General features: G+C 43.2%; 1 protein-coding gene across 1 annotated transcript in view; it reads right to left on the reverse strand.

Moving 5' to 3' along the window:
* The window catches only part of T265_07089 (hypothetical protein), a gene marked incomplete at both ends in the record, with an annotated part of 117,177 nt that overhangs the window by 41,692 nt on the left and 48,571 nt on the right, over window positions 1–26,914 (reverse strand). The window contains 13 exons of the mRNA XM_009172527.1: window positions 2,969–3,134; window positions 4,045–4,220; window positions 5,173–5,403; window positions 5,495–5,590; window positions 5,955–6,111; window positions 9,298–9,470; window positions 10,805–12,631; window positions 18,123–18,405; window positions 18,883–19,104; window positions 20,509–20,912; window positions 22,163–22,274; window positions 23,999–24,306; window positions 25,218–25,438. Of these exons, the coding sequence (XP_009170791.1) occupies window positions 2,969–3,134; window positions 4,045–4,220; window positions 5,173–5,403; window positions 5,495–5,590; window positions 5,955–6,111; window positions 9,298–9,470; window positions 10,805–12,631; window positions 18,123–18,405; window positions 18,883–19,104; window positions 20,509–20,912; window positions 22,163–22,274; window positions 23,999–24,306; window positions 25,218–25,438 (4,376 nt within the window). The remainder of the gene's footprint in view (window positions 1–2,968; window positions 3,135–4,044; window positions 4,221–5,172; window positions 5,404–5,494; window positions 5,591–5,954; window positions 6,112–9,297; window positions 9,471–10,804; window positions 12,632–18,122; window positions 18,406–18,882; window positions 19,105–20,508; window positions 20,913–22,162; window positions 22,275–23,998; window positions 24,307–25,217; window positions 25,439–26,914) is intronic.

Below are 26,914 nucleotides of genomic sequence, written 5' to 3' on the forward strand. Positions count from 1 at the left end.
TTACTTGTGAGGGTCGCTCGACTTTAGTTTTTCCAATCTCTATCAGAAAAGTTGGTGAAAACATTTACATTCATCAATCTGCTTAAGCTTTTATATTAGTCCCTCCAGGCTTGCCTCCTCCTTCGTACTAAACCCACTTTGTCCACTCCACTTCTACCCTGCATCGAAGTTACTGATCTTACTGTAACAGGATATATGAGAATAACAGATTCATGAAACTAAGGTCCTCAAGTTATGTGCACTAGTTCGTTCGTCGTCCAAAAACGTAAGATCCAATCGAAGAATCAGCCAAGCCAAATATGATATTTGTGCGGGGGCGCGGTGCAATTTCAACATACTCTCTATCAGTCATGAGTGAACGGCATAAGTCAAATGACGACGGTTCTCATTCATCTCATGATTATTCCAGGAAACGAAACGGTGTATTCTGAATTTCCGGTAGCTTCTCTTAGACTCACCAAGCCTAGCCTTACATGGGACCTCAATGATGAATGCATGAATCGACGAGCAAACTGCTGCCATAAGTTTACCTTAGAACATACAGTTATAGAGTATTATTCTACAACATCTAACGTGTAACTCCTCGATGGGAAACATCCAGAAAGAGAATCATCTTGGTCTAAGGTGTGAGTTTTTCATGCACAAATGGGCTTTGAGGAACACATTCATACACCCCGAAAATTAATGAATTCGTTCATCCAAAAATGACACCCGATGAAAAGGCCAGGTGTAAACATTTTTGTGCGTTTCGTGTAACAAAGTCGACTTACTGAAACTTTCGAGGGATTGTTATAAACGCAACAACATACCAGTCCATATAACGTCTTGTACGCATTATGTTCGATGTATACAACCGTATAACTTCAGAAGATCTGGTCTACATAACACTTGTGACGGGCATCATCCCAGCTTGAATAGGCCAGCTGCTGGAATCGCCACTGTCACCATCAAATATATCCCAGTTCCACACATTATAACAGCCCGGTTGTATTCGTCTTCAAATAATTCATAGTTCTGATGGACATCTAACACTGATCTTCATGAATAGGCTAACCAGAGACGCAACAACCATTCTTAATTCGTCTGTGAAGTTAGCGTATATGATTTTACCTCCTGGCGCAGCTACTCGCACCTAGCGAGGTGCGACGCCCAGTCATCCAGAGCTTAATACCCGGGTTTTCGTATTTGCTGTTGAGTATCGTAACCGCCTCTGTTGACAGTGTGAGGAGATTTGGGAATTTCAATGGAGATTTTTCCGAATGGTTAAACTGCTAACCGAGGGGTCGCGGGCTCGAGACTCCATGAAATTTCGCGAGGTGCGCACTGCTGATGATTCTCAACACTGGGGAGGCAGCTGTACACTACTTTTCGGCTTTTCAGGATAGATTGGCTTCAACTATAGAACGAAACAAATATTCTCACATTCACTCTACCTCCGCTGTTTTAAGTCTCGGCCTTTATACATCTGTGGTCTACCCTTATTGGTTTTCTAAAGCCTCAGGTTGATCATTCATTATTTTCCACCAAAAAAGACGATCCCAATCCTCGTATCTCTTTTTCAGTTTTAGTTTAATTGAGTTGAGAATGAATTGGCTTACTCTGATGTAACTCTTTTTGTAGGTCACACAAATGACCCCTGATTCGAGTGTGGCAGACTGTAATTCGGTTCCTAACACGTACGGAATCCCAACTCCACTTCGAGGCAAAACCTCGCGAGTTCTGTGAACGTAAAAATGCAATAATAAATGTTTTCGACTGACAATCAGCTGCGGAACAATTCTAGGTTGACAAGCCGATAAAGCCTGTCTGAGGCGAAATGGAACGCTTGGGAATGTAGTTTGTTTTCTCTGCTGTCCGTTCTCATACATTAGGCTGAAACTACCACATCACATCCACAACAGTTACTATCTGAGCCAATCCATCTACAAAGTGACTAGTCAGAGCGAATGTTCAGCAACTATTTTATATGAACGGCCCCCAAATTTGAAATATTATCTCTATTTTGGAGAGGCTTTATTCTCGCAGACTCATATTTAACGTCCGTTTTACGGATCAGCGATGCTGGCGCAGGTCATATGAGGCACTTAATCGTGTATCCACAAGGAACTAATCAAGCCTTTCTGCTGAGGGTTTTTCATTGACATTTTCATAGTACGTATTATTAAAATGGTTCTAAATGAAGAAAATTCACGAAACTAAGCTATCGATCCAAACACTTATGCAACTAGCAAGGTGAACTTGGACCGTGGGCGGGGCAGTGGAAATTGTCTGTGCTAATGCGTGTGCATACGTGTTTGTGTGTGGGTGTATGGACGGCCTTCGCAGTATCCTAAACTTGTTCACGGTCTGCATCGTAAAAAAACAGTTATGCGTCTTTAATATGGGGAGTAGGAGTAAAAAACGCAAAGTAAGTTCTCTCGAACGGACCACTAAAGCAAAGCGAGTAGTTTCGGTATTAATTTCAGTTGCCCGCCATCTCTGGACGTCGAAGAACCAGGAACGAACGTTTGGTTGACTGGTTTAACAGACTCATCCAACTACTACGACCTAAGAAAAACTGTCGCACACCACCTTTGGGCATGTGTATCTCTTTGGCTCAATTCAAGGTTCCAAAGTAACATTATACTTGTAAGTTTTCAATAAGTAGCATCAAATCAGCGCAAATTCTCAAGGTATATCGGATGCAACTGGAAATACTGTCATCGTGCCGTACAGCTGATCCCAATAGTAACTTAATCAAATGAAACCATAGAGCACCATGCGCAGTGAAATTACAATATCCAATGAATCATCAGAGTTAATGAACTGATAGTATCAACAGTCACCTTGCCAAACTATTGGTTGCTCCTTAGAACACTGAAACTACGCAACATCTACGCTGTAATCCTGTTTGCCGCAATTAAGCGGATGGCAAAGTGAACATACTGAAGCCAAACCGGATAAATAAGTTTTGATGAACCCAACTTACTACGTGGTTCGTGCAGCGTCCGATATCCATCCACGGTGAAGTTGAAACGTCTATTGTTGCGTCTCATGGTAACCACGTGCATCCGTGAGTCACTGAATTCTTGCCCAGACGAACTAATCGGAATATATTCCACCCCGTTGAAACTCACATACAAACGTCCATCATTCTGTTTTGTTAGAAATTTGAAAGGTGTCGTTGTGGTTAGGTGGGAAAAAGCACTGGTGTTGCAACAGTCAGTATTTGTTCTAGGGTTCCACCGTTCGCGTGAAAGACATACTGGAAGAATGTAAATGATCTAACGTGTATCCTAGTACAATCTCTGGCATATCCGGGGAAATGTCAGTGAATTACTTTGCATGCACTGGCCCTAATGAGTTCTAAATTGCTTGCCGGCCCTGCCCCGAAACAAGTGTTTTTCATTCCATTCAACAATTATCTTGAGAGTATACTAACTAACATGTAGAAGGAAAGAGCCGGACCACATGTGAGCCTCTTGGTTCGACTCCGTTGAGATAAGAGAACAGTTTTTAAAAGTTGAACAGTGTTGGGATGCTTTTTACTTTAGACCAAATTTCAAACCCAGTTGAAATTCAGCAGCTTTGTAAACTGGTCACCTTACGCGCAGTCCGTAGTTTCCGAACCTGAAACTGCTCATCAGCTAGCCACTGGACTGCGTCAACCACTGATCCAAGTTTCAGATCCAGTCTTCCTTTGCATGCGGTAGAAACCCTGGATCAAAAATCAGTACCACTGCACATCCGCATCAAATTGAGATAACTGCTTATGGGCCTTATATTTGTTTCAGTTATTGGTCTAAAGTTATTCAGGCTCCGTTGATTTTGGCAGAAAAGCAGGGTAAGCTTACCGCAATGTAGGAAAATTTGTATCCGATTGGCTGAATTATGATGAGCCTGCGCATGAAGAGCACATACGCACACAAATACGAGTGAAATAAATCGCGAGGAGTACAGGTGAGGAGGGTACGGTCTGAGTCTCAGTCATAAAGACCGTTAAGTCTTCTATCTCAAGAAAAGATGCCTAATAGAGTAGCAGCACCAGCCAAAGAGAAAACCTACCAATACAATATCGAAATAGCTTCCATCACCCAAGATCACTCTTGAGATTGGTCCCTCTTGGGCCCAAGTTTGAAAAGCAACACGCATTTCATCTTCCGTTGTACGTTTTGGTGGATTCAGTCTGTAGATGACGTAAGCACCATTGCCACGTTTAGTAGGCATGAAACCACGGCTTTCTAAAAGGGATTGGAATGCAACATGTGATCTGATTTGCGAAGCCCTAGAAAATCATTATTTCAAAATGTAGAACCAAAACGATTGTTTTATCACTATTGACACAGATGACTGGTAAAATTAATCCAAGCTATATGATAGATATTCTACTGCAAAACTCGAAGGAATGATGGGATTGAGTTACTGTCAGGTTGCCCATGCTGAGACCGTTTATACAATAGGAACGCGGCTCGCACCTATTCAATCGATATTTTATATTCAATAAGGCGTCTCACTAAAACCCTCCAATACACCGTACACTATAGACTGGCCTTTGAGTTTTTCCAACCGACTGAAGATGAACCTAATGGGCTACCACATTCAACCGTGATTAGTCGGGGTGTTTGGTACTGTATTGCAGTGGACCCTGCTAGCATATAAAAACAGCCCGCCATCCATCATACATTGGATGGGTGTTTCAAAATCACGCACTAGATCCTAGTGATGATAGGATTTTCGTCAGCAAGTGAGCAGCTGCGAGGCATATGTCCTCTATGCTACGGTGAGGAATAGAATATCGTTTTCGCAGCATTAATTTGCTTAGGTTAGCTCTGGATGGTTGAAGAAAAGTGCAAACGCTAAAAACCATGAACATGAGTGTAATCCATATCCTCAGTAAACAGGTTTGGACACAATGGTGATTTGGGTGACAATAAATCAGACACTTCTTCGGTGACCTCATTTTCACATACTGCGATTCCACACTCGTTTTGAAGCCAAGAGACAGCAAACAACCATTTTTGGTCGTATGAGCGATATCAGACAGTGAACTGACCTTAGATAGACATTGACCATAAATCATTGCGGTCAGTGGCACACAAAATAATTTAGGTTTTGTAGGCTACTTAGAGCGATTATCTTCCATGAAAACAATTTTTGTACCAGAAAAATTACTGCCAGTCGAGGCATACTCACGTCGTTCACAACGAGCTCCATTCCACCCGGAATTGCTGCAGTCACACTTCAACTGATAGTTCTCCGCGTAGCATATTCCCTGGTTCAAACAATAACCTGGCGAACAGATGGGCTGTGGTTTCGGTGGGAATATTTGGAATTCCGGTGTGAGGACGATCGTCACTTCGCCTGTGGGCGTCACCCCCCCGGCCTTTAGGTCATCAATCGGGTATCGACCGTTCCAGTAGACACCTTAAAGAAACGTGCTCGGATAGTCATGACAGAAAAAGGGTTACCACATATAAATATCAAAAATTGTCTAAAAATTAATGTATATACTTACCACCGATAACACCTCGAAAGACATCCGATTTTTTCTCATCAGCAGCAATATGAAGTGCACTATACGTGATACTCTTATCATTCGGATTTACCAAACCTGTAAGATGAAAAGAGGTTCGAAATAATATCAAAGAGATTCAGAATCCATGGATTCTCATCATTAGAACCTATTCATATCAATTAACGGTTTCTCTAATACAGCCCACATCTACCATTTGATCGTACGTCAGTTCCATCCGGTTGAATAAAAATAGAATTAAGACCCCAAAGACACTTCTGAACTCACAAAGTTTTGCATTAAAAGAGTTAATAGAAACTCTCATTTTCAAGGATTTCTACCGATCTGAAATGAGCTGGACGGGCCACAGTAATGCTCGGTCCCACACAACTCCATGGGTGCGAAAAAACGAATACCATACGCAGAATTCCCTACAAAAATTCCACCACTGGACAAGGCTTACCTGGTAAAACAACACGAATTACTTCCGTATCTTGAGTGACGATCATGGTATCACCTCTGCGTTCGATATTGATCACATGATAGTGCCCGTCGTTTGAACGCGTTTGGAGTGCATAGACATTCTTTCCGTCAACATCCAGCATCAAGCGTCCGTCACGCTGTTGTCAAACAGAAGTGAAGTCCTGTTAAATAAACTGCGATAATTGGAAAGGCGGAAGATTTTAGAAACAAAATCTAAGAAACAGCAAGTGGAAATCCCTTCGCGTGAGAAAGTCCGTCTCAATCAATCTAAGATGGCACCGACGAAAGCTAATGCAGCCTTTGACCACAACCTACAAAATGCTCGAGATGCGCTATAATCCACTATCCTTGATTTATCCAAGTTATCTAATCCCCACATCTGCCTCTCACTGAACAAAGGGTTATCATAAATCAAAGATCCTACCTCCTGAGCACATCTGGAGCGTGGATTTCAACAAAGCATCTTAACCTTCCTCCATAGAGTGCGGTCAGTTAAAAGGATAGTCTTGAAAGTTGGTTCGGAACCATACTGTATCTGGGACCGAGCGTGACAACAGCAGTTAGTTAGGCTCAGCAGAAAGCGGCGGTAAATGGTACACTTAAAAATACGTGTGTTTAAGCAACCAAGCATTGCTACGGCAAGTAAGTGCCAACTCAGTGGGTAATTCAGGTTCACTAGCACATTGTGAGTCAAGTGACCAGGCTATTGCAAATGGAATAATGAGCACATAGTTCTTGTCACTGCAGACCTACGAAAACACTTCAGTGACGTATGGACACTTCAAGATGTCTAGCGCAGGTTTAGTCGGTTTTAAAAAATACAACTGTGCACAACGGTAAGAGTGAATTAGTTGATTGAATATGAGATCTCCACAAATCTCTACGAGTCACTCAGGTAGTTTTAGTTTGATTAATGCACTCTGACTTTTAAAATTCCGTGTAATATCTCTGGTAGTAAAGCACGCAAGTGTTTTTAAATATTCTATGTGAATAAAGCAACTCCTTGCAGCCGTTTTGAAAAACTAACTTCGGACTGGAACCGTTCTTCCCTTGTTCCTTCAGAAAGGAGGGAGACGAAAAAAATAATCAGAACAAAAAACAAGCTGACTAGCAGCACCTTGAAGAAAGCGATTTTCTGTTGCAATACAACAAGGAAGTAAGTAATATTCGATGAGCAACGTTGACTAGATTGTTGAGTATGCACTCTGGCCCTGGACTACAATCCGAGAAAGCAGTAGAAACACGTCTCGATGCACAAATGTCCTCATCAGTGACACTGCCACTGGTCGATAATTCAGGACCATTAGGAGAGTGTCAAGTAAAAAATTTCAAAAATCAGCTCCAAAAGATGCTACTGATGCAGATATTCATGACTGTGTCCTTACCTCGAGATAGCCGTGATTACGGCACGAACTTACTGACCGGATGGTTCGCGGTTCCATCTCAACCCAGGCATCTCGACTGATTCTGTCCGGACTTAGGCGATTTAAAGCTTCCTTCGGGTTGTATGAACGCTAAGAACTGGAAAGATCTTACGGCTGAGCAATCATTTACCTGAATGTCCGTTTTGTCATGATGAAGCGGTCTTTAGCGATTATACTCCTATTCGTTACCACGTGGAATCAGATTGGTAGCTTTAAATCGATGCTCATCAGAAAATAACTTCACAAGATCCGCAGTGTTTTATAATATCACGATGTGCATACATATTTGTACTAAATTATCTACTCCAGTGAATATCATGTTAGTTTGCTTCCGTTCTTAGAGTAAAGCTAGCGGATTAAAATCTAACATTGGTATTTGGGGTCTGGAATTAACAGTCCAATTGAAGTGCTTCAAAAAATGGCCAGTGTAGAATGGGTTCCTGAATATGAAGCCACGTTGTTTTGATGTTCGGAAATTTCCGGGTGGCTAACTAATGTTCCCTTGATTCTCCCTTAACTTGGACCTGCCTATACTCCTTTTTAGCCACACATAACTGAAGATGTTCTGTAGTTTCACCACAGAACTACGTTTTCAAGGAACAGTCCCAAGTCATATAGAATGACTCGATCTTACAAAAAGAGGGAGCTTCTTTGTCAACAAATTATACGTTTCTTTTTAACTTTTGGCACCGGGAATCACCCGTGGTACCAGACAGAGCGCAGTGTAGACGTGTGTCTCACGAACTTTTGACTTAGTAGGAATCCGTTTTAAGTTTTCATCGTGGTTGTAATTTTTGTAACTTTAGATTGGGTTTCAAGGAGAAGCTATGATAATTTCCTGGTCACATGTCTATCTTTGTGAAACAGTAAGAATGGAATCAGCCATCGGAGCATATTATTAAACTAAAATCACCAATATGTTTTTCCTGCTTGTTCATGTTGATGTTCACCACAAAGTAGCATTCCCTGACTTCAAAGCACTCAACCATAGCGCCGTCAACCGGAGGCCAAATTTTCCTGGGAATTCACAATAGTGATTTTGATGTAAGAAGACATGCCGACGCTTTGTGGAATTATGCAGTAGGCACTTGCGTCTTAAGTTCCGTGTTAATTCACAAGGCGCTGGTCGATCTGTGTTTGATGTAACATCCAACGTTACTGGACTGAGGTAAGTGTATGAGTGAACAAATCATGTGTTCTATAACCATCCGCGACTTTTGTAACGTTATATTGCCGTTAAAAAAAGTGGAAGACGAGTCGGAGGCATTATACCAATCGCTGTGTTAACTTGTACATGAAGCGGGTGTTTGAACTGCGTCCAGATAGATTTTTGCTCCTCCTTCGGTAATCTGTGAATCAGCTACAAGGAGTTCCGCACAGCTAAATGATTTCGAAAGCTGCGTAATACAGGAAAGACAACAAACGTCGTGTTTGCTTTTTTTAGTGTTTTCCTATGATAAGGATCTTTTGGAAGGAAGATGACTGGCATGAATAGGTGTTTGAAAGTCCCAGGCTAATTCAGTTCGCCTTTCAAAAGATGTGCGAAATTGGTGGACCTGACTACCAGGTTAAGCTAAAGGGCCCTGCTAAATCCTTCGGCTGCTGTTTCTGGTTTCATGCAGTATATTTCCTGATACACGTATGTTGACCATAATGCTGGTAGACATTAAATTGTTAGTAATTCCTGTCACTCGAACAAGCAAACTCCTTCAAAGAGTGGACGATTCCGCCTGTCTTGATCAGATACGCTGTTGCTGGGGACAGTCATAGTTACGACTTTATCGCCTGTCAGTTTGCTGTTCAGGCTGAGTGCCTATCCAATTCAGAAAAAGTGTAGTTCACAGAATTTACAGTGCAATTAGAAACTAGCGAATGGATGAACTGAATGACAAGACTCACCAACTTTACCGCCCAATGCCGTCCATCGGTCGTCATAAAGGTTATTAAGGTTCCGGATTGCATATAGGTACGAAAACCAAGCGTCACGTTATCCTCAACAGTACGAACGTATGGTGATAACGGATAGATGAGGTAACCCTCTTTTTCGTAGGTTATGTAGATTCCGTTTGAACCTGTGAAAATAATATTTCACCTCAGGTAACGCAGGAGTTTTGGTAAAATATAACGGACTCAAACACTCTATGCGGTACAAAAAATCATGTTTGTATCGGTTGTCTTGCCACGAGGAAAACTCGTGGCACAGAGGATGGGATATAGCATGACCGCGTCTTCAAACACACTTGAAGCAGATGTACATCTCGAATTGACAAGGCTAATGTGGTGCATCAAAGGCTACTATTCACTCACTGTTTTGTTCTTCTTTGGCGGGCTTCTGTCAGTACTACATCGGCCAACTTATCGCCCTTAACTTTCCACCCAGTTCGCTATGCACCTCAAAACAATCGGAATCATCGCCTAGGGCTGGATATAAAAAAGGCTGTTATAAAGCATTCAGGACAACAGAACCTTGCTAAGAAAATGGACCGGCGTGGCAACTACGGAGATGTTGATTGTGTTCAGCGGCGTTTTCTCCTGTTTATGGGACCCAAATATGCCAGCTATACTGCAATCTGACAGTGGTTACACTTGGTCGCTCTCTGACTGGTGCCTCATCATCATCATCGTCATCATCGTCGCATTTTTAGCGTTCAAAACTGTAAATTTACGACTGTAAAACTATGATTTATACGAAAGCTACATGGCAAAGAAAAACCTAAAGGTGGGTGGAGAATGGACTTAGTGCTGGCTTAATACAATCGTTAAGAAGGGCCTACACCTCCAGACAATCATTCAGGCAATCTGGATAGAAACTGAACGCCATTGACACAGTTGACAGCCATATCTTGCAGCGTCTCTAAAAAGGCGAAGTGAGGATCACTCGGTGCCCATTCTAGAAGGCAAGTAGCACTGACAGCACGCAAACATTTCGTGATTTCTTTCATACCACTCTGCCAGGTCAAGGGTTGGCCACTTGTCTGCTTCCGTAACTCTGGATTGGGCAGGAAGAACAACACTGTTCGGCAAACGATGGTTCTGTATGCGCAATACATGGCCTAGCCAATGTAGCTTTTGATTCTGGACACAACCGAACAGTTGCCTTTTGATAGCCTCGTTACGGATCAATCGACACTAACCCACGCAATCTATGGTTCTGAGACAACGGTTATCGAATAACCGAATAGGTCTCTGTTCCGCTGCGCGAATAGACCAAGTCTCAGCTATACAACAAAAAAGCCCGCAGTGTAGCCTGAGACTGGCGTCCGGCTTTGAATATTTTTTGTATCAGGTCATTATTTTGATGGTTGAATAATATTTTTACCACTTTTTCACAATATATAAGGAAGAAGAACTCGCTGTCAAACCTAGGTAAACCTAAGTAAATCTAGGTAAACGAAAAGGCACTCACTTCCTTCGCAGTGTTTCCCGGTTCGTGCGGTACGTGAACAGTCACATACGTACTGTTTGTCCGGCAATACAGAACATATGCCACCAAAGAGACAGTAGTTGGGTGGGCAGGCGATTGGTTCGTTGCAAATGATTCCTCGATATCCGGTTCCGGTACAGTCACAGACGTAGTTCCCTTGCTGCACTGAACAACGTCCTCCGTTTTGACAAAATCCGACGGGACAGGTCTGAGGTGTTTCGCAGCGTGACCCAGTGTAGTCCGTCCCAAGACAGTCACACTGAGGGACCCCACGAACCATGGTGCACCGTCCGCCATGGAAACAATAATCCGATGGACAGGTTTTGGGTAGTTCGCACCGATCTCCTTCGTAATTGGGTGGACACGTGCAAATCGGAGTTCGATCAGGACCGGGTCTACAGTATCCACCATTAATGCAGTAGTTTTCGGGACAAACTTCGATTTCGCATCGTGAGCCTCGATAACCTGAATGACAATTACAAGTGGGTTTCCGCTGAACGACAACGCATGTACCCCGTCCACCACAGTAGCCCGTTGGGCAAATGGGGATTTCGCAGCGGGGACCCTGATAATTTGTTAACAGACAATCACAAACCGGTTGACCCAGCTCGTTTACACGACAAGTACCACCGTTCATACAATGGCCATGAGAACATATTGGCGTCTCACAACGACTTCCTCGGTGTTCAGTCCCAGCGCAGTTACACACCGGTTGGTTATTTGCGTCAACTGAACACCTCCCCCCATTCAAGCAGTAGCCATTTGAGCACACTGGTGTCTGACACATACTACCTGTGAAGCCAGTTCCCTCGCAAGCACAAGTCGGTTGTCCTGATGGGTTCAAGTAACACCTTCCACCGTTTTGGCAAAAGCCTGGGCGACAAATTGGATCTGTGCAACGACTACCTCCAAACCCTGTTCCAGCACAGTCACATACAGGTTGATTCTGCGAATTCACTGTGCATCGTCCGCCATTCGCGCAATAGCCGTCTGCACAGATTTTGATGTGACATCGCTCACCCGTATATCCGGTACCTTGACACTCACACCTTGGCTGGTCTCCTGGGCCGTAAACACACCGTCCACCGTTGGCGCAGTAGCCCTGCTGGCAAATTGAAATGTGACACCTTTCTCCAGTATAACCCGTCCCTGTGCAATCACACATTGGTTGTTCGTTTGGTCCAACTACACAACGACCTCGGTTACTACAGTAATCCGAGGTACATATAGGTGTTCTACATTGTGGTCCTCGAAACCCAGTTCCAGTACAAATACATTCGACCACTCCATAGCTATTTACTACACACTTTCCGCCATTATCACATGTGTCTGGTGTGCAGGCTGTTTGCTCACATCGTGGGCCTATGTACCCAGTACCCTGACAGTCACATACGGGACGCTCGTTGGCGTCAACATGGCAACGTCCACGATTGTAGCAGTAGTTTGGCGGACATATTGGATCCTGACAACGGTCACCATAGTATCCCGTGCCTCGACAGTCACAGTAAGGCAATCCACCTCGAATGGAGCAGACACCACCATTGTAACAATATCCTCCAGGAGCTGTACATGGGCTGATTTCGCACCGTTCCCCATGATACCCACTACCCGAGCAGTCACATTTGGGTTGGCCGTTGACGACTGTACAGACACCCCGCTGGTTACAATAATTTGGTGGACAGTTGACGATGGGGGTTTCACATCGGGGACCTTCGTATTGAGTGCCAGTACAGATGCAACGTATTTCGCGTTCGGAAACTTGCTCACAGCGACCGTGGTAACAGTAATCGTTGGTACATCTCTTTTGTTCTGAAAGGTTACAAAGAAATACAAGTGTGAATGAAATAATCCCGACAGTGAGCACGGTAACAACATTTGTTGTTCATGTATCACAAAACTTAGTGATTGCTGCCTTCTGTGACCCCATAAGAAGCTGTTTAACCACGAAATGTCACCTTCGTCCGCATTCTATTTAGCCATTACCCTAGGAACTACTACTCTCACTGACGATGCTCCAATGGTTCGTAAGAATGTGTACTTGAGTAACCTTTGCACTGTCAAATTATCGCTAGACAACTAAGTCTGTCTAAAATTCCTTCATTTATTCGGGCACATTTCAGGGAATCCCAATAGGACAATAAATTCTACCATCCCAGGTAGACAGTATTAGTTGCATTTATTCCACAACCAGGTTTGGTTTCTTCTGGCAAAACTTTTGACTATGAGCATATAGTACAGTGGTAATAAGATAGCCGTGCAGTTCACATGGATAATTTTTTTTAAACAAGCAACATCAACTGCAGGCTCCTATATTGTCATATTATAGTTACCCACATTATCAACCAAATCATCTCGGCTATCGGTACGTACAATTGGTTTAGACTAACATAGAGATTTGACATAGAAGGTACACAAAAGTATGGGTAAGTGCAGAATTTAGAGAAAATCAAAGTCCGAGTGTGCAGTGACTTGTCCAAAATAGGAATGTGATCAATTTATAGTCACCGTCTCCTGGAGAAGCCCTCTGAAGGGAACAGTTGAAGATGGTCGCACCAAGAGATGTTGGTTTGTTCTTGAGTAGTTTTGGGTAGCTGCACGAATGAAATGCATAGGGCATTCAACGATGTTAGACTATAGCCTATTCCATAAACTGTATGTTCACCTTGAATATCGTGTGAACCAGATTGAAAATCGAATGAAAAAAGTTCTTGACCAGTGACTTAAAAATTTTTCGCAAACACGGAATACAGGGATGAGTAAAAAACAAGGCATTTTAACAGATTCGTCCATCCGATATATGGTAGATGGACAAAGAAGCACCCACCAAAAAGACACCGTGAAAAACAGGAAATTCAGTTGCCATCACACGGAATGCTTTATACGGATGCTCACATGTTGCATGCTGTAATCACGTTTGCGGTAGGTCAAGGACTGAAAAGCTGCGCTGTATTCCGAAGATAATGTTCGATATAATAAGCACCGCAGAGAGTCAGGAGCACCACCATTACCACAAGCGTTCTTTTAGAACAAAACACATTTGATCTTCGACAATACCGGACCACGACGGAGAACCGAACATACATCACCGAGGTGGTAACCGGCGATCTACCCACAAGAACAATCGCATGCGGCTACATTTAGGTCAGTTGAGGACTTCTTGGTAATACAACACTCTTAGATGAAGATTCCGCAATCAGGTGTGCTTCCAGTTTCGACCAAACTTGATTAAGTTTCATTTTGTAATGGTGGTGATATGACCTGATAGTACAGTGCTTTCTGCCATAAAAAGGTGATGAAATACGGCCATTCGTTGTTCAATCTTCCACAGAAATGAAACAACACCAAGCAGACCCAGTCTAGTTGTCAAAACAAAAATACACGTTTGTTGTTTATCAGTTGCACATGACAGTGGGCTGCACATTTCCAAGGAAAATTACGCATATGTTGAAGAGTTTGTTTTAATTCACTGGAATATTCAGTGGGGAATTATCTCCCTCAATAGTGCCGACGGCCTTTAACGGAAAGGTCGAAGGTGGCTACTAATTCGAGGATGAAATGCAAGAGTTTTCCCCATTCGCCTGGAAAACTTGCTGAGCTCACTTTTTATATTTTCCTAATTTAACTCGGCTTGCTATTGTATTTTGCTAACAGTTTCAGTCTGCATCTTAGGCATATCTACACTAAAAACTGGGAAGTACTGTTCAAATTTCCATCCATGCTAAAAATTGTCAACTGTGCCCAACTCATGAACCTTCAAAACGAGTTCGAAACTGCGGCCTTCCGGTTAATAGCTGAGCACCATACAATACGTCCAAAAATGGCTGATCACCGATCTGGTTATCTTAAACTTGAGTGGGATGCAGCGCCACCCATCACAACAATCAGGCAGTTCACACTATACGGTCACAGGTTTGTCTGGTTGGGATTTCAAAACCTCGTACTCTCAACGCGCGATAGGTATTCTGCTCAGAAAGGAATGACTCGCAAGTCTCATCCCCGCTTGGTCCGAGAGGTATGAATTCATTACTTGTGAATCGATTACTTTGGTATTTGAAATTCCCTACTTTTCTTCTGCACCTGTTTAACACCCGCTTCACTTTTGTGCTTAGTGCGTGTATATGAACTGGTGTTTTCTCGTCTTTACCACTTCAATCATTTGGCCTTGAGGTTATCCAGTCCCTTGTGACCGACTTGTGACTGTCGAACGTGGGAGCCTGTTTGCTCGTTTGGTTCGTGCTTATGCATTTCAAGTGGACCATTTGTTGTGAACGAGTATCCACGGTGGACGTTTGTATATTTCGTGAATTTATGCATTACATTAGTGGTATCGTACAGAAGCCCAGCTCCGACATTGTTTTGCCTTCCCGGATAATCTGGTATTACACAAAGATATTATTATTATATTAGTGGTACTCAAAGATACTGTTTGCCCGTTACACAGGGCATCTCGTTACTAAGTGATGTGAATTGTCGTTGAAAAGCGGTTGGGTTATATGCAAGTGCGGGTTGATCACACTGCTAATCAGTCTCTTTTAGCCGAATGGCCTATTGTTCAACTGATATTATGAAGTCGCGTGTGTTGGTAATTCCCTATGAAGATGAAGCGGCCGTTTATTGCCACTCAGCACTTATTCATAGAGTGGCTTCGGTTTCAGGGTGAAATTTCGACTGTTAGCCAACATTAGTTGTTTCTACATGAGCCAAACAACACCTGGAATTTTGTCTAGTTAGCGTTCTAGTGAGTGGAAGCGTCCAAACCGTCCACATAACTAATCCTCTTGTCATCTAGCCCCCTCTCGCAGCCGAAAGCAAAACAGGTTGGTAGCAGCGTCGACCTTGGAAGGCAGGCGGGAAAGCAGCGTTATGGCTTACAAATTACTGATTTGGGGAACGATCATTTTACAGTCACCTTTCTTCAGGGGAAGTGACAAGCGATGGGGTAGCCAGAGAAGGTTTGGGAATCGCTCACCTGTTTCCGGTACTTTTTTTCAAAGAGAGGGTGTGCAGTTAGTATAGAGAGACCAAGAAGAACTTACAGTTAATCTGTTCTCCACTGTAGTCAAACCGTGCATGCCACCTACTCACAACCATAAGGCAGGCTTATCAAGTGGGTGGAAAGTAAGAAGGCACAAAAGACAGCTGAAACTTGCGTGTAACAGTTACTCAAGTCAGGATCCGAATAATCTGGCATTTGCTAGCCCATTTCCTATAAAATGCTTGCAAGGGAACCGAGTATTGAGCTATTGTTCGGTAGATTACTGATGACTTAGTCAAAGATTGTGAAACATCCACTTAGAATCCGAACTCCGATCAACCACAGCAAATGTGTTATATTCGTGGCATATTTCAAAGAACAATTGTGTTACCTGCTGTAAAACTCAAGGGAGCGGGAAATTGTTTTATATGAGCAGAGACATGAGACATCATGAGACAACAACCATGTAGATAAACGCCACTTCGGATTACCATGTAATTTATTTTCCTCCATTCTAACAAAAGCGATCCCCCACAAAAAAACGCGTTCGTCATATACCTAAAAAAGTCGCCCACAAAATCAAGTTGTTTTACAACCTAGCGAGCAACTTTGTGGTTAAAGTGAACTTGGAAAAAGACACGTGTTATTCACCTACGATCATATATTTCTCCACCACAGCACCACATCATACCAACCACGCCATAGGCACTGCGGTGGATTCACCATAATTCCAACTAACACGTGTGGGGTTTTATAGCCGAAATCCGGGATTTTAGACCTCACTCTTTGTCTAAGCACCCTTTCTCCACGTTATGCTGTTTCAATTACTGAAAAGATACAACCACGACACTCTTGAATGGGACGGTGGTGTATAAGCCTCAGTTTCGAATTTGCTCCGGTAACCTTTTGACAGTCCATGAAAATTCAAGGCTAAGTATTCTCAAAATATATTTCTAGGAGGTTTCATAAAAACTCACCGTTTTTAGAAGCACGGTGTGACAAACAAGCAAGCGAATTTCTGCAAGCAAAATGGCGTTTTGGTCAGGGACACGCCCCTCGGAGAGATCTAAGACTATGTGCAGGAAAAATAGGATAGATGGGAGACAACTAAATCTCTTATTTATAATATTCTTCAACTGGACGTGCTGCACAAAGGCCACCTCTGTTTCAGTTTGTAAGATATTCCAGATGTTGTAGTGTACTTTCATAAAAGAAACTACTCACAAGGTTGCTGAAAACTCTCTAACAGCCCACACCCGGTTTCGCCCTCCTTGAGGCTCATCAGGTGGGCGCAGTCCTCGAGTTTCCGTCAACCTTCTGTTCTACTTGAACCCGAATTGGACTGATTTCGACGAATATCATAACCAACTGATGCATGAGGCGGCCTTTGTGCGGCACGTCAGTTGAAGGATACCATAAAAGAGAGATTCAGTTGAGTCACCAAATTGATTTGCAAATGAGTGTATTTGTCGAAATTAGTAAAATCTGGGCTCAGGTAGAGCGTAAGTGACGAAAACTCGGGGACTGCACCCATCTGAATACCCCCAAGAAGGGCGAAACCGGTCGCGGGCTGTCGAAGTGTTTTCAGCAACCTTGTTAAAAGTTCCCCTTATGAAAAAGAGGATAGCGTGATAAGAAGCTCCTAAGCAATACGGGATTGATACGCGTATATCTCAGGTTTCGGAGTGGTGGTTGCCTTGTGCTTGTTGACGGCATTTTGATTTAATCGTCAGCAAAGATTTGCACCAGTTTGTACTGGGCCCCCACACTCGACGGTTGACGTGTGAAGGTATACCACATCTTTAGGAAGTTTTCCCTCCCGAGTGGCTGACTGAGATTGTTCAATAGGTGCAGGCTTTTAAACTTCCTTTTCTGTACTCACCGAGTTAAGGTAAGTTAATGGAATGCCCCGGTAGGCTTTTTCGTCCTTCGGGTACATAAACTTCCCCTCCATCCGACATGAGGAATATCAGGAATATCACTTCCTCTGCACTTCCCGAATATCAAGGTTTATTTTGTCCGAGTTCCCCTACTAAAGATATATGTGAAGAGATTGGAGATTCTCTTCGATCGCTATTCGTCGCAGAATACCACCCCCTATCTCAGAAACGGTGAACGCGCGGATGCTAATCATCTCGGAGCGTCTTTTTGTCTCCGTGTGTGACACGTAACGAACACTTTTCGTTCGTTATTAGAACGCCAGTCCAATGTGACTGCGTCGAATATGTCAAGGGATTAAGCTAAAACCTCTCGGTGGACGATGCCAATCATCCATTACGAAGATGAAAATGAAGCGCAAATATCACAAGCAGCAAATTAAATTACCTCGGCAGAAGCCTCGGACTATTTCGGTCGTAGGATATGCAGTTAGCTCGGAATCATGTCGTCGCAACAGGTCACTGGCAAACTTGTCCGAACGCACGCTGAAACCACCAATGCAACCGGTGAACGCTGGCTGTCGTCCGTGCTCCGCGTCTGATGACTGTAGTGACCCAGGTGCATAACTGCGGAGTAAGCTCCAAACCGACTGCCATTCGGTATCAGGCAGCCCGCCGAAGTAAAAGTTCAAAAGTTGGATTCTGTTAACAGGCAATCCGATTCCGATTATCTGTTGAAATGACAATTATGTCGTCGCATTAGCAACAGATAATTAGTAGGTAACGTGCATTTTAGCAATGTTCCTACTACATCCAACTAAAATGTGGTTTGTGAGTAGACAGATAAATCGGGCAATGATGTCCCATTCGTTTACGTTACGTTGTCTGCTTCGGCAGTGATTGGGATGTAGTTGAATCTAAGCTATACCGAAATGCCCCACAAAAGCTGGTTGCTCGCGTTTGTTCCGGTAGGCTCGAAGTGTTTCACAGTTGTTTCTGTCTTTTTCAAATCAATAAAATCAGTATGAAATGCAACATTATTACTTTCCCCATCTTCAGTGTGAAATTATGAATGGTTAGTGGAAGCATGTATTTGCTTCCTTAGTCATGACGGCTGTGGCGCAGTTGCTCTGCAAACTGAGAGCTAATTTCTGTCGCTCACACTTTTTTGAAGTAGGCAAACAATGTACGAGCACCTATTTCATTACCTGTGGTGGGTATGAATCCAAAAATGCAACCAATTCCTTTTTCCGTCGATCCAAGCCAATCACAATACGATGCCAACGACCATCATTGAGATTGTTCGCAGTAGGTCCACTGGTGATCTGGTGCACTCCAGACCTTCCGTGAACATTGTACACTACATGAAGACGGCCGCGCAGAAGGACCAGAGTAATATGCACTTGATCCATCGAACCTGGTTCACGAGCCTTCAGAAGAAGTTTACGGGAATTCATTTAACACGAGGTGAAGTTGGAGCAAAGTACCATTAGCGATGAGCTACTGAGAGATGAAAAGTAGTTCAACCTTGAATGATCACCTCCGTTCAGGATGGCAGACGAAGACAGACAGATGAGAGAGACAGCTAGACGATAAATCTGTACAGCTTATGCACTGTCAACAATAGAAGCTTATAGCCAGTGGAGAAAAACACGTGAAGCACCACAATATAGGTAGACTTAGAGTAAAATCGACTGATTGAAAAGGAAAATGCGTGCGATTTTATCAGGTATAAGAAGGGGTTTTATTGCTAGTAAGTAAAAAAAATCGTGCAAGCAACACAAAAAATCGTCATGTTCTACTCAGCATCAAACTTATCGCACTCAAAGTCAAACTGTATAGATAGTTGGTCGCAAAATAACGACCGAGTTGAAGGTGCGCTCATAGGGCTTGTCTCAAAATGCGTCTTGAATATTTCAAGGATCTCATTGGTAGTCAGTCTATGATGCAGGAGAACTTTGTTTCTTCCATCTTTAAATAGCTAGTCAGTTCTAACCGCGCGGTTGACTATTTGATCCTTACGCGACTAAAACTATTATATTATAAATACTATATCAAATTGTAGTGTCCCAGCGACTGCTGAGGGGACAGCTCTTCCTTATTTTTTTTATCTACCATCCATTATATCCACTTCCCTCCCACCATACTCGGACTGGTGATGTTTACGGTCGATATTCGCAAAATCACCGCCTGCTTCGCGGTCCACGGGGCCCTGTGACTGGATAGTCACAAGTCATTAAGGTTGCACCAATTAATTGATGCTTTGCTGATCTGTGTCACTTTAGTTATGACTGTGGCGCAGTTCAGCACCCAATTAGGCGTAAACTTTGAACTGCGAAATCGCACCCGTCTACCGAATTTCGCCTGCCCATAATAGATTGAACGCCCTAATAGACCATTTCCCTACTCTTCTTTCTCCGTATGACGTTTCGCTTAGTTTGCGCTCTTAGTTACACGTACCGGTTTCCCTTCTCACTCAAGAATGCATAAATGGAATGCTAGCGAAATCCAGCGTTTTCACAGCGCCGTGGATTTTACTCGGACACTTTACCAGGTTTTGAACTCTGTTTGTAAACTTTTTGGAACAGTTTACTTGATACACTATTGGGAAAAGATCTTTTTTCACAATAGCGCCTGAGCTAAAGATTCCGACCATTCTGCTTCGGTATTTTCTTCTTGTTAGTGTGTGAAAGTTGAACTTCTAACGTGACTTTATTTCTGTAGGTAATTCTGTCTGAAAGGGTTTTCACATTTGTGTCTGGTATTACGGTGAAGGGACCATCGCTGTTCAGAAAGTTGCTGGCTTCACATATCCTTACATCGAAGAAACTTACACTAAGCAAGACACCATCGTATTCAGTCTTGAATTCAATCAGCCACATATCACCAGCTTCCCTCATATCGAAAACTTTTGCCAATCGGGTGTAGTTTAATTTGTACGTCAATGTAATTGAGTACGTTGGTTCACGAGGCCATTGTGGAAACGTGGGCAGTTCAGCGCGGGGAGTGAGCATATCCGTGCCATATTTACCGGAACACGAAGCGGTTCCAATAAAGTCATACTCATTCCAGTAGAAATTGCGAAACTCTCCCACAAATCTCGGAGGTGGTGGAAGGAACCTCTGTTCGGATCCAGGGGGAGGCGGTCGAGAATAGTCCGAAGGACCCGCACTACCCAGGTAAATTTGTTGAGCTATCAGTTGAAATGTGTTCAAATGGCTTTGTAGAGGTATTGTTACTAAAAAAGGAAACAGGTCAAAACAGAAATAAGTGGCTGGATGAGTCTACAGTAAAGGGCGACTTAGCTAAAAAATCATTTCAAACTTTGCAATAAAACAAACTAAGGGATTTTGAGACTTGTAAAGCATCTATCTCCAACTCTAAGTAGGTGCTTATGTTACAGATAATCTTTTGGGTTGCATTCAAGGTAGAGCTGTTTAACAAAACTTTCTCATAGCCTGACATGATCAGACATAAAATTATACTCAGCCTAGCAAAACTGCTCTCACCCTACACTCTTACGTGTTAATCCCCAATCTGCCATATCTGTCAGATCAGTGCACAAACTCGCTCCACGAATGAAGTAGATTTGTCTAGATCCTACAGGGATATGCGCGTGTGATCGAACGGTAGAATCGCTGACTAACAACCTATGCTGAAGAGCCGAGGAGCACTGTACAGCTGCTTCCACTTACTTGGAATCAACGGCAGTACGCATCTCAGGAAATTCCAGAGTATTGAAACCGCAACATTCTTGTTAGTAGTTTGAACAACCCACCGGTCGGCCACGGGCGGTTGGCTTATTTGCCATCTAAAATTTTGTTCGTTTTATGGAACTCTTAAAATGATCGTTTTTGCTTTGGAGCATCCGCAGTTGAATTCCCCAAGACTCGGTTTGAAACAGAGCCCTAACTTAACGTCACTCTTGGGGTTTGTGACTTGTAATGTGCCAACTGATAAATGACGCGACACGGTGGTTGATGGGAGTGTCACTAAGGTGAATGGTGAGGAGAATAAACCTCCAGCGAGATATTCATCCAACGATGGAAACAATGGCCGAGTTTTAGTACGCAAGTCAGGGAGTAAGTTACCCCAAATCGTTTATTCTATATCCGGGTGAGGGCAGAAGCAAATGCAGTGAACCATGGAAATTTGTCCTACATGTCGGCAGTTGTTGAGAAACCGCATCGTCGTGTAACATTCATGGTGAGGTATACGTGGAAACTTGATGACGAGTTCGGGAGGCAACTCACTGTAGAGTCGGATTCGTTATACAAGTAACCTCGTTTATTATTATTTGTTACTTGAATCGGACAATGAAGTTAGAACAAAGCTAAGTGGCCTGTGGCAAGCGGCGTCTTACAGTTCCAATTCGATACCGTCAAACACCTAGCTTGTATATTGCACTTGCTACTGTACTGAACGCAGCAGTAAAGAACATTGAAGTATCCTTCACTAGATAGTCACAAAATGAAGCACTCCGCCTACCAGTATCGTCGTGAATGCCGTCTATGGACATGAACATATATTCAGCACGGCGGCGGATTCGTAGAGTATGCCATTTGTTATCGTCCAGGGGTCCACTCGCCAGGGAATATTGCTGTAAGCAATGAGCAGGGTGGGAAAGCAGAGATATGGATATCTAAGGTAATATTTATTGAACAGGATCATAGGAATAATATACGTCTGGTGTCTCATCACCCCAATCATAAACTACGTGCGCGAACCAGGAAATATAAGCGTGCTTTACATGGGTGCTTGAACCGTCCACTTTTAAAATGAGTTTTCATCAGGATTGACGAGATAAGGATTGCGTGTTATCAGAAAAATGAAATAGATCCTAATTACCGATGTGATAACTGCCAAATGCATATCACAACATAACAAATACAGTGTCCTTTTAATGAAGACCCCAGTTTCAGGCTTGTCTGGGATTTCCGCATCTGGATGAGCGTCAAATATGGTCGATTCCCGTATCTCCCTCTAAGAGTCGTGCTAGTTTTCCCCTGAGACTTTTTTGCTACATTAATAAAACTCTTTTGTTCAAAAACAGAATTGTTCAGCTGTAACACTCTGTCGGTACCTAGATGCTGAACCACTTGAAGGAAGCACCAGGGCTGGGATACCTTCAGGTTTCCCAAGCCTAGACAGAATCTTTTACTTAAAGTTTCTGATGTGATTCTCACACACCAAAATTAAAACTTTGTTTTGTCCGGTGGATCGGGTCCATCATGTTTACTTGACGAAACTGAAGTCTACCTTTATTCGATGATGAGAATAATCATCAATCAGGTCGCCACAACAATGCTTACACTAGGGTAAAGGTTGAGAATGTCTAGTTTAGGATATTTACAGTGCATGGAGTAAATCACCAGGATCTCTTATTTTATTATTTATCAGGAACTTGACAAAGAGCAAAGTGGAAACATCTACGACATTTTTACCTAACTGCAGATGCTCTCTATGTTGCATATTTAGTAAGCTTGAAAAATAAGGTTAAAAAGGTTTGGTATAAAAGGTCAACGGTCTTAGAGGTTGGCGGGCTGTTCCTCCATAAAGCATATTGTTACCTGTCACAGTGCAAATCCACGTGGGACCATCCAGTGACTATCTGACTACCAAAACATCCACGTTTTATTCGCGTCCTCCCAAGAGCACACCGAATAAACCAAAATTAGTAGACGTCCACTCCGAAAATTTTGGTATTTCCCACGTCTTTCAAATTTTTCGTGCGTGTCGTTGGCCATAGAAAATAATCTACTCGCATGACTGTACAGGGAAGATTTTTGGTCGCAACGGTCACTCCGCGATTACGTATTTAGCGTGCCTTGGGACTCGCTGCTGACATCAACAGACTGCTGATGTTTCGATAGAGAGGTTGCTGTGATTTGGTGGTATTCGCATTATTTGCAGTGTTGGTGTCACCCGAAATAGAATCGGACGTTCACATCAGAGAGTCGTAAAAATCCGTCACACCTTTGTCCTGGAATTTCACTTCATACAACTACACAGGAAACCAGTGTACTAACAGTTATTTCCAAGGTGGTGCCATTATGAGGGGGAGATTCGGGAAGACTGTTAGAAACAGTCACAAGCGCTTCATCTTTACGAAGCTCCATTTTTCTGATTAACCAGCACCGAAACGTTGTAAACCCAAACTACCCTTGTGAGATGTTCGGGTTTATTTGTCCTGCTTGTCTTTGTGATCCGTTTCTAGTTTACCTTCAGCTATCGTACAACAGACTATATTATCAAATCCGTATCTGCGTTCTGTCTAAACCCAGAAATTTGAAACGAAACCCAAATAAGTACAGTAGCACCCACCTCAAAATTAAATCGATTGTCCACGTGATTGATATTCGTCTGGATGCGGATTCGACCTCCAGAAAGATCCACTCGAAAGTAACTCTTGTCCGCTGGTGAAACGGCGTAGAACAGGGGAGCATTGCTCTGTTGTGTTCTAAACTGGAGGCTGATATCATCGGTATGAGTTGTCATGGTATGAAGCTGGCGGTCGAAATCTATCAGGTAGACCATTTCTCCATCCATTTCCAAGATGGGTGCATCTTTACTCAAGGAAAATATGAAAAAACGATGTAACCTTCGCATTTTTCGTTCAGGCGTATACAAAACTGAATCCGCTTAGCCATTTTCCTATTTATAAATGAGACTGCTGGGAACCTGGAGGCTACGTCTGAATTGTGAGCCTAAAGAATGGCTAAACCGGTGGCGGGCTTTCGGAACGTTTTAACAACGTTAAAGTAGCGCATTGGCAGGTGAAATGAAGCACTTTTTCAAACTATTACGCTAGTTATGCATGTATCATGAAAGGAAGTCTCTAGATGGTGACTGGTCTTCACTCCATTAAAGTAGCGATAATCAAAAAGCAGGGAATTACAAGCTGCTCATAGAAACCACGCTACTGGGACCCATGATTATTTCAATGGAAGTCGCTTTTATTCATTAAGGCAGCCGCTGTCAAGGTCCTTTCAGGGGAGGATCACGTACCTGGAGGAGCCCCAATAGTGTATCCTGCCAGCCGTAATCACACGTAACATTCTCACTGCGGAGATGTCCGCTTCTTTTGTGGTCTCATTAAACGAACCACTGTAAGGGTAACTTTGTTGGTGTTTTCGGACCAATTAAAGAAAATCTAGTCGTTGTAGGCGAGAAAATGGGATACCTCTTGTTCAACGCTCGAGAACTCGCGTGAGTTTGAGGTAACCCTGATGCAAGCGGTACACCAAAGATGAACAGGCTTTGCCCGATTCCGAGGTTTGTCCTTATCAAAGAACAGCACGACTTTTAAACAGACATTCCATACAGGCAAGTTTGAGGTACTGTAGATTTGATGGGCAGAAATTTTATGTAACCAGAACATTTAGGTATGGAGCAGGTAAGGCTATTTCTCTTCGGAGTTTTGTATAAAGGCATCGGAACATACACCGTGAATTTGCTGCGATTCAGTGCGGTTAAAATAAATGGTTCAGGCAACTCGCATGCTAAAGGATAAACATATGAGCTCACCCAATGGACAACGTACCTCGAAAACAAGCTTCGGACCGTCTAATATCCGTTACGCCGTCTCGGAACGTCTTGTCTGAGCCACTGCAATCACAAGCAAAATTTAGAGGCTCAAAATAGGGGTAGGAACGTTCCGCGCATTGTCCTCCTCCACAAATCTCCCGAGTGCATCGCCTGTCTGGTACACGGCAAACTCCGAACTCTATTCCACGGCTGGCATCGGTGTGCTGACTCATTCGGCTACAAAATTGTTGGTTATGAAGGGAACAGATGAAAGTTTAGAGAATACCATCAGGCAACAATTAATAGCCCAGAGGATGGGTAATTTTATAGCAAGAGTGGAACCACCATCTGCGAAGTCGTCACTCGAGGTGCCAGTCCAAGTGATACAGCGAGGTACATCAATACCCCAGCGTATGAATGGGACGAGACGTACCATACAAAGCATTTGGACTTCTGTGGTAAGCACATAAAATTATGATATGGAATTTGTTAAGAGTTGAGCCGTTTCTCCAGAAGCATTCTGGCTTTAAACTCTGTTGATGTTGGGTGTGTAGCGCCCTTCCCTGGAGAGAAAAATGTACTTCTACAAAAAAAAACAAAGACTGATCCTACTTTGTCTCGATCCAGATCACATCAGTTGCCAAAATATCATTTGCTCTTCCGTGGAGCGTTCAACAAACACTGAACTGGGTTAGAATGAAGTGAGTGGCTTCTCTCACCTTCGAATTCTACTCCTACTCAGATCTTATGGACTCCCCAGGAGCGAAAACAGCCCCGGAGTGCACACTTCTCTCATCACCGAGGTAAACGTTACCGACATAAGGCTGGTGAATTCCACTGATAACTGGTCGGGATCATGGTAACAACCAAAGGCTAACCTAGATTCTGAAAATCTCAGCTGGAATCATCTGTCCTTGTCCGAACTCCGATCCTTTCACTAACTAAATGCATAACCGACGCAACCAGAAACCACTAACAGCTTACATCCAAACGTATCTTCTGTTTGGCCGTTGACAACGGTAGGTCATGGCTTGACACGTTATTTACTACAAAGACAGGCAAGTCATCACTTCTGAACTAAATATATTTTGGGAAGCAGATATGTCGGAAGCAAATAAATACACTCAAAGTAGGTTTAATAACCTACATCTGGTTTGTTTTGATATTACTGAAAAAAACAGTGTGCAAATGTTTTGCTGCATAGACCTAGCGTCAGTTGCCTAAAGTACACTGAAACACGCATGCTGGTTTCGTCATTTTTGGTAGATAGCAGGTCTTGCCAAGTTGCTGATTAGGCTACGTTTGCCCATAGTTCCTGCCTGGGCACGCAGTCAAACTTTACCATTAAGGCTGTAGTAGGGACCACGTTTTTCTGATCCTTCCAGTGTTTGTCGTCCTGCTCTCCAAGCCGCCGTAGAATAAGGAACTCAACTCGGCTTATTTGCAACGGATACCGCAACTTGCTGATCCTCATTCAGATTGTGGCTCTGTCCTCACTAACCCACGTTAAAACGTGTCTTGTCTCGCTGTTAGGGTTGTTTTAATGCTTTTTTCGGAAAAAAAGACCCGATGACCGATCCAATGCGCCATCTTATGAAATTCGCTTGCGAATTGGACGAACAAACAGCTACGGCTACTTAGTTTTGTGCGTTCAAACTGAAAAGGGAATAATTTTATTCAGTGGTGACGCATTTCTGGCCAGGAGCCAGGTCA

The sequence above is a fragment of the Opisthorchis viverrini genome (genome assembly GCF_000715545.1).
Source record: "Opisthorchis viverrini unplaced genomic scaffold opera_v5_156, whole genome shotgun sequence".
Taxonomy (NCBI): Eukaryota; Metazoa; Platyhelminthes; class Trematoda; order Opisthorchiida; family Opisthorchiidae; genus Opisthorchis; species Opisthorchis viverrini.